At 48.3% G+C, this 7,804-nt stretch overlaps 1 protein-coding gene across 1 annotated transcript in view; it reads left to right on the top strand.

Annotated features, from left to right (window-relative positions):
• The first annotated feature begins 5,197 nt into the window (after positions 1–5,197).
• Positions 5,198–7,804, top strand: part of GPC4 (glypican 4) — a 42,119-nt gene continuing 39,512 nt past the window's right edge. Inside the window, exon 1 of the mRNA XM_014963139.1 lies at positions 5,198–5,354. Within this exon, the coding sequence (XP_014818625.1) occupies positions 5,246–5,354 (109 nt within the window). The 5' untranslated portion in view covers positions 5,198–5,245. The remainder of the gene's footprint in view (positions 5,355–7,804) is intronic.

Here is a 7,804-nt window from a genome sequence, read left to right as displayed (position 1 = left end):
CTACTCGATTTGGAAGAAACTCCGTGTGCTTGGAGCCTGCTAAATGTGGTGTTTCTGTAATGGCTTAAATCATCAGTTTGCAAGACTACCTTTCTGAGCACATTTCCTTGGATGTACAGATGGTAACATTGTGTACCATTGCATTTCTATCTTAAAACTGCCACCTCCGTTCCCCAGAGGTGTGCCCTCACCTAACCACAGAGCAAACTTCTTCTGTCATTTTTCATCCGTCATTCTCTCCCTGTATTCATGTGTAACACAAAATAGAAAAAAAGTTGTGCTGTGACAGGCCATGGGAAAGATCTGCTGCAAATCCACAAGCTGCAGCGATGCTGTGGGATTGGAGGGTCCAGTCCTGGTCAATATATTCATCAATGACCTGGATGAAGGGATGGAGTGTACCCTCAGCAAGTTTGCTGCTGACACAACTCTGGGAGGGGTGGCTGACACACCAGAAGGCTGTGCTGCCATCCAGAGAGACCTGGACAGGCTGGAGAGTTGGGCAGAGAGGAACCTGATGGAATTCAACAAGGGCAAGTGTAGGTGCTGCACCTGGGGAGGAATAACCCCCTGCACCAGGACAGGTTGGGGCTGACCTGCTGGAGAGCAGCTCTGAGGAGAAAGACCTGGGAGTCCTGGTGGACAACAGGATGCCCATGAGCCAGCAATGGGCCCTGGTGGCCAAGAAGGCCAATGGCATCCTGGGGGGCATCAGGAAGAGTGTGAGCAGCAGGTGGAGGGAGGTCATCCTGCCCCTCTGCTCTGCCATGGGGAGGCCCCATCTGGAGCACTGGGACCAGTTCTGGGCTGCCCAGTTCCAGAAGGACAGGGAACTGCTGGAGAGGGAACAGCAGAGGGCTACAAAGATGATGAGGGGCCTGGAGCATCTTTCTGATGAGGAAAGGCTGAGGGACTTGGGTCTTTGCAGTCTGGAGAAGAGAAGACTGAGAGGGGATCTGATCAACACCTATAAATACTTAAAGGGAGGGTGTCAGGAGGATGGGGCCAGGCTTTTTTCAGTGGTGCCCAGGGACAGGACAAGAGGAAACGGACACAAACGCGAACACAGGAAGCTCCATCTAAACTTGAGGAGGAACTTCTTTGCTGTGAGGGTGGCAGAGCCCTAGCAGAGGCTGCCCAGAGAGGTGGCGGAGTCTCCTTCTCTGGAGACATTCAAACCCACCTGGACACGTTCCTGTGGGACCTGCTCTGGGGGGACCTGCTCTGGCAGGGGGGTGGACTGGATGATCTCCAGAGGTCCCTTCCAACCCCATGGGATTCTGTGGTGTGCATATGTGGTAGATGTTTGGAGTCGTCCTCTGCTACTTAAGCTCTTTTTGCCAGGCAGCCCATATGACGATTGCGCACCCTGCCAAACCATTCAATGAAAAGCTGAACTTTAAAGGACGTCTGTGGCAGAGTTATATTTTTGCTGTGCTCACATGGTGATAAATTACAAAAGCTGCTGAGTCTTTAACACTGAACAGTAGATGAAGAGTTGCCTTGTATGGGCATTGTTTGATGAGTTTTAACTTGGGAAACAATTATTGCCGAATGTGTCCTTGACGGTGAGCGCGCACCGTGAGTGTTCTTTACATAATGCACATAAACATTAGATCTTTGTTTTAGTGAGCCTAAATACTTGTGTTTTTAACTCCTTTTCCTCGGAGACTGCTAGTTGGAAAAGCAGAGTGTTGTCTTTGGTCTTGGCTCTAGGTCAGTGTTTTCTGTGTCCGTAACCGGTCCGTGCTCATGTGGAGCGCTGGCAGCGGCTGCTTTCCAGGCTTCATCGTTTTCGCTCTCCCCTGCCATGCCATGATTGTAGCACTGTTGTGTTTTGAAGCTGTTGTCCACCGCCGCTGTGCTTCGAGGGGTCTGTCCGTGGAGGTGTAAGCAGTTCCCAAGGGGCGTGTGATGGATCCAGGCGATGGGACAGTGGGACGTAGCCTTCTCTCCCTGCAGACTCAGGTGTGGGATGAGTCCTGTGGACAGATGCTGAGCGCATCAGCACTGCTCGCTGATTTAAAACGAGATTTCTCACAAACCATGTCAGGGCCTGTCACTTTGCTCAAGCGAGGATGTGTTCTTAGGGATGCAGAGATGCTAAGGACAGCCCTATGCCATGGGCAAACTAGAACCCCAGTGTTTTCCAGTGACTTTCCATTGGTATCTCCCACTGTGGCATAAGAAAACAGCAAGAAAAAGAGCCTACAGCTCTAAACTCGGGATAACACAGTGCATCCTCCTGTGATTAGCACTGAGTGGCCAGAGCTCCTCAGCTCCAGACAGAGCTAATTCTTGATCACACGCCAAGACCACATAGTGCTGACATGACTGAGAAATATCTTCCATAATTAGATTGCTTGGTCATTCATTTTTGAATGTCTGAGTTGCATTTTGGAGCATAATTCCTTAACGATCAACCGAGTGGGATCTGTGCAAGCCTGATTTACTGTCAGTAGCACTCTTCTTGCTCAGCTTTGCATGTGTGTCCCAGGGATGCAAATCTGAGAGGAGGGGGATCACAAAAAATGATTTTGCTTTGTAATATTAGGCAGGATGGTAACTTTAGTTTAATACTATAAATAGATATAAAACTGTTTCTTGTATTTGTGAAATACATTGGGCTTTTTTTTTTTTTTTTAAAACCATAACTAAATTGGAGTCATCCTTAAAAGAACGGGGCTCCCAGGGCATCTGTGACAACTTCAGAAGTGTCTGCAAAGTGTAACTAGGAATAGACATCCTGCTATCAGTAGGTTTGTGTTTGCCAAGTAGGGGAGAGGTTTACCCCTCTGACACAAAAGAATGGGAGGTATGTCAGCCGTAACCACCAAAGGCCAGCATGCATCATGGAAACGGTACTGCAACCACAAAGTGCATTTCAGGTAATATATTTCCAACATACTCCCCTTCCATAAGAAACTGGGGGGGGGGGAGCTGTTTCAAGACTTTTGAAATTAAATTATTTTGACATTGGGAGACTAGCCATCGCTCTAGCTGTAATTATGGCTTCACTGCTGTTTATTTGTTTCCTGCTGTATCAAAGAGCCTTAGTCCTATATTGGAGCCAGAGCAAAGAGGTTCCAAGTGAAATAAAGCGGCGGCATGTGGGCCCTTTGTTGTTTTTGAATGCTGGTGAGTAAGGCAGGCTCACAGAGGAGTCCCCAGGCGTACTCCGGGATGGATGTGGTGGGCAGGATCCAAAAATCCCAGGTGTGCATCTTACCAAGTTGAAGGGAGCTGCACTCTGCGGTGCTGCACCCCTCAGCGCCGTGTGTTTGCCGCTGGAGGTGCTGCTCTGAGATGGAAGGAAATAGAGTCCATCAAACTAAAACAGATCTGTAAGGAGATGGCGAGCTTTTTCTGTGTTTTCTGAAGGCTGTGTCTAAGCGGTGCTGCTTCCCGTAACAGACTTTGAGCTTTCCATAACTCAAGAGCGGCGGATGGTCTTGTGCAATAAATCAGCTGTGGCAGAATTATCTGTCGGTCAAGGTCTCTCCACGATGCCAGGGAAAACAAACAAACCCTGTAGCGCAAGTGGAAATTAGATTTAGGGGGAGAGGTCCTTAGGAGTTATGCATGGAGAGATATAAAAATAGTTATATCTTGTTTTAAAAATAGTTATATCTTGTTTTAAAAATAGTTATATCTTGTTTTAAAGCGGTCCATAAGTGTCTGAAGGGAGAGATACTGACATTTCTGCGCTAGGATGTCGTGCAAAGGGATGCAAAGGTTCAGTAGCTGGGCCAAAGATGTTGGTAGGAGATATTCCTCGTGTTGGTCACGGGCAGGCTTTGTTTCACACTGTGCAAAAATGGCTGGTGACTGTCTCTAAGCCCCCTTTTGGCACTCTGGTAGGTGGGATGGCTCTGCAGTAAGCACACGGTTGTGAAGAGGATGTTTTCTGTGCAGGTTCTTTGCAGCTCTCGCCGTGAGTCTCTGAACGGCAGTGGTGATGGTTAGAGGTGGTTGTTGGCTTCCAGGGTAAGGAAGAGCCATCTTCTTCTCCATCTGCCTGAAGAGCCATCATCTTCTCCATCTGCTTCCTCGGGGCGGAGGATAAGGTTTGGCAGTGGGGTGTGAAACGGGAGGGAAGGCAGCAGCTTACATGTAGGCTGTGTCTTTTAAAATACCGTCTGACTTGGAAGGATGAGTTCCTCACCCTAACTGCTTGTTTAGATCATGTCTTCAGCGTTGACAGAAGATTTGCACAGTTTGCCCAAGTTTGAACAGCTTTAGTGTCGGCCCACCTGCCTGTGGTGGTGCAGCGTTGTGGGACCTGGAAGCAGAGGGTTGCTGGAGCAGAGGGTTGCTATGCCAAGGGTTTATCTTGGCCCACAAAACTTGACAGCAACGTTTTACTGGTGATGCTAGAAGGGCAGCTTCATCCCGCGCTACAGTGAGATGCTCTAAGAGCGAATTATTCGGGGCCAGATCCCGTGCCCCAGTTGTCTGTGAACTTTTGAAATGGAGCTATGGTAGATACTGAAGCACTTTGTGATTCCGCTGACCAAGCCAGCTTGAGCCAGGTGACTCTTGGGAGACATTTATCTTTCAGGGTGAAGGAAGAAAAATCTGTTTGAATTCTCCAAAAACAAACACCCAATTTTGCCCAGGATGGTGATAGAAAACTGCAAAACTAGGAGCTGGGAAATATAAAGCTTTTTCATGAGCTGTTGCATAAACAAGTATATTTTGTTATCGGTGATAGCTGTGTTTCTGAGAGAGATTACTTCTCCTATGATAATTAAGGTGAAGAAAAAAGGCTTTAGTTGTACCAAAAGGACTATTGCCACTGATACTGTGTTGTGTATTAGCTGAATGATCTGGAAGTAATTAAAACACTCAGCAAACATTTTGTGGAAGATATTATAGTATATACAGGTCAATTTGCTGGTTCTTCAAATTATACTGTGCAAGATGAGTATCTGTTTATTCCATTTATTAACCGAATAAATAAGAGGACGTTTTTTCTAATGTTCTTGCAGAAAGACAAGGTGTGGTATCTACACGTGTTGCTATAAAGTTCCTCTACAGCATCAGGTGTTGATGTGCCTGGTCCAGCACTCGCAGTGAGGGGGGGAAGCTCCTTGGTGCTATGGGTCCTCACCCCCCCAGCCTCACAAACCGACCTCTTTGCTTGTGTGTGGAGAATCCTTTTAACTTGGGATATTTTCTTCTCTGCTTTTCAGGTGACCACTTGAAAGTCTGCTCACAAGGCTACACATGCTGCTCTCAAGAGATGGAGGAGAAGTACAGTCAGCAGAGTAAACATGACTTCAGAAACGCCGTCGTGGAGCTTAGCAATCACCTACAAACCATGTTTAGTTCCCGATATAAGAAGTTTGATGGTAAGTGCAGAGACCTTGAACTTGCTCTCCCTGGGATAAAAGGTAGAAAAATCTCCATCCTGTTATTCTCTGTACAGTGGCTCTGCTCTGCCTCCCCCTTCGCTGGGGAAGTTCATGACTCATGGCTCAGAGGGCAGAGCATGCCTTGTTTCGCAATCCTGTGAGAGAGAAATATTTGCTGATTATAGCTGCTTCTTTCCCAAAGAGAGAGATCTTTCTTTCTGATTAATCTTTTGAAAAACCATTTTGCTCTTAATGTAAGATTGCAGTTAGCTTAGTTGGTACATCCCCGCAGTGCGTGTAACTGTAATGTGCGTAACTTGCAGCTCTGATCCACAAAATTGCTGATCTTTCCCAGTGTGTTGTTAACCAACAGGATTTGTATCCGTCTCTCTTTGCCTTTGGGGCTAAGCAGATAAATAGAGAGCTGCTTTCGTGCGGAGGGTTCAAGTGTGATGCGGGGTCAGCAGCAAAATGACCCAAGTCTCGGCTGATTTCCCATGGCTGGAGTGACAGTGCTGGCTGCTGGCTGACAGGCAAATGGCTGCTCTGGGCATTGCCCCAGGATCTGCAGCCGTGTTCAGTCCGACTGGGTCTCCACAGGGCACACTTTGCTTGTGGAAGCTGCAGGGAGAAGGTCCCTCCGGAGGGAGCTGGCACATACCCTTCCAGCGCTGCCCACCTCGCAGCCAAGCACCTTTCTTTCAAGAACACCTTGGGTACGTCCCTCTTGCAAACAGCTGAGGCCGGTGCCCAGGTGTCGGGCACAGCACCCATCACAAGTCTGAGCCCCATCTCTTGGGGGGCTCTGTGGGCACCTCGGTGCTCCTGGTCCTGGGCGTCCCCAGGAGGGAGGAGCAGGGCATCAGGCTCCTGCCTGCATTGTCCTTGTTGGCTGGGGGAACGAGGTGACACCCAGTTGCAGGTGGAAATATCTGAAGATATTTCAGATATGTTTCAGCAGGTGGACTGGGTTCTCCTCATACATCATCATCACCGTCTGGTAGCAGAGGGTGATTCCACTGCACAGCTCTTTTTCTTTTTTTTTTTTTTTTTTTTTTTTTTTTTTTCCCCTGGACTCTTCTCCTTTGTTTGGTCATTGGTTTGACATGGATTTTCTGCTAATATCTTGAAGTTGGGCCTTCAGCCTCCCAGGGACCTCCTCTGCACTACTGCAGCAGGTAGCAGCTCCTTTCTTTCAAAAGGGATTGGCACTCAGGTAAGCAAAAAAGTCCCTGGGTATGAAATTGCAGTGAGTCAAAGTGGAATTACGCAATCAGCTTGATAGCATCTAAATCTGCTAGCTAAATATTTCCCTCTTAACCTCTGTTGTCTCTACCTGCTGGTACACCAAAGGGGTGATAGAGAGAGAACCAAAGTGTCTAGACTTGCAAGCTTATTAAAGGCAGAACAAGGCACTTAATGAAATCCAGCCCATAGATAAGCCCTTTCAAAGAGACCAGAGGAACAGCATCTGCTTCACCTTAAATGAACGACGAGGCTTTTTGAAATGCTGCACTGAAAACAAAGAGCGTGCAGGGTTCACTCTGTTGGCATCCCTGAGGTGGTGCTAGGTGTGCCTGCCCCTTTGCAGGCTGAGAGAAGGCTTGCAGGATGGCAGGTGATACTAAGCCAAGCTGAGCTGGGTACCTGTCAAAGCACGAGGCTTCAAAACGGGGGAGCTGTGATGGGGAGCCCTGTAGGAGCCGTTCTGTGGGCGCTGCACGGTTCTCCCTCAGCCCCTCGCAGCGTCCCCGGTGCGGGTCTCATCCTGACCTTAGCCCTGGGAGCCCTTGACAGGCAAATCTGGAAGGGGATGCTGTGATCCTGTTGCTGGAAGTGGGATTTACTTTGCCCAACCTGCCCCTGGAGAGTGTTGCTCTGCCCTGTGCAGAACTAATGAAGGAGAAGTAGCAGCCTCCTCAGCTTGTCCCACAGCCTAATGGCCCTGTCTTTGAGCGTTTGCTAGTATCAGATCTCAGTCTTCATTTGCTGCAGACAAAGCTGATTTAGGGATTAACTTTTTTTTTTTAATCTTACCTGGGGTAGAAGCAGAGATGAACTGATTACTATCTTCCATCATTTGCCTCTTGGAAGACTTTTAATTATGACTGCTTCTCTCCCTCCAGCCCAGTCACCTGGAGGCTGAAGGCACCCCTTCTTCAGCCATGCTCTTGCCTGTGGCTGGGGCAGGTTGAAGAATCTCCCCTCTGAGCTCCTCAGACTCTTCTGCAAAAATTGTGGAGTGCAGTGCCCTGGAGCGCAGTGGTAGTTGTGTTTGTTTAAGAGCCTGCTGTTGGGTGATTGTGATGGCTCCTTGTGGTGTGATGTTGCCTTCCTTTGGTCCTGGTGCTTGGTCATCAGGTCACAGAATCACAGAATCTTAGTGGTTGGAAGGGACCTCTGAGATCATTGAGTCCAACCACAAAAAAAAAAAAAAAAAAAAACAA

Source organism: Calidris pugnax, unplaced genomic scaffold (genome assembly GCF_001431845.1).
Source record: "Calidris pugnax isolate Ruff unplaced genomic scaffold, ASM143184v1 scaffold294, whole genome shotgun sequence".
In the NCBI taxonomy this organism is placed as follows: domain Eukaryota; kingdom Metazoa; phylum Chordata; class Aves; order Charadriiformes; family Scolopacidae; genus Calidris; species Calidris pugnax.
This window is presented reverse-complemented; position numbering and strand designations above follow the sequence as displayed.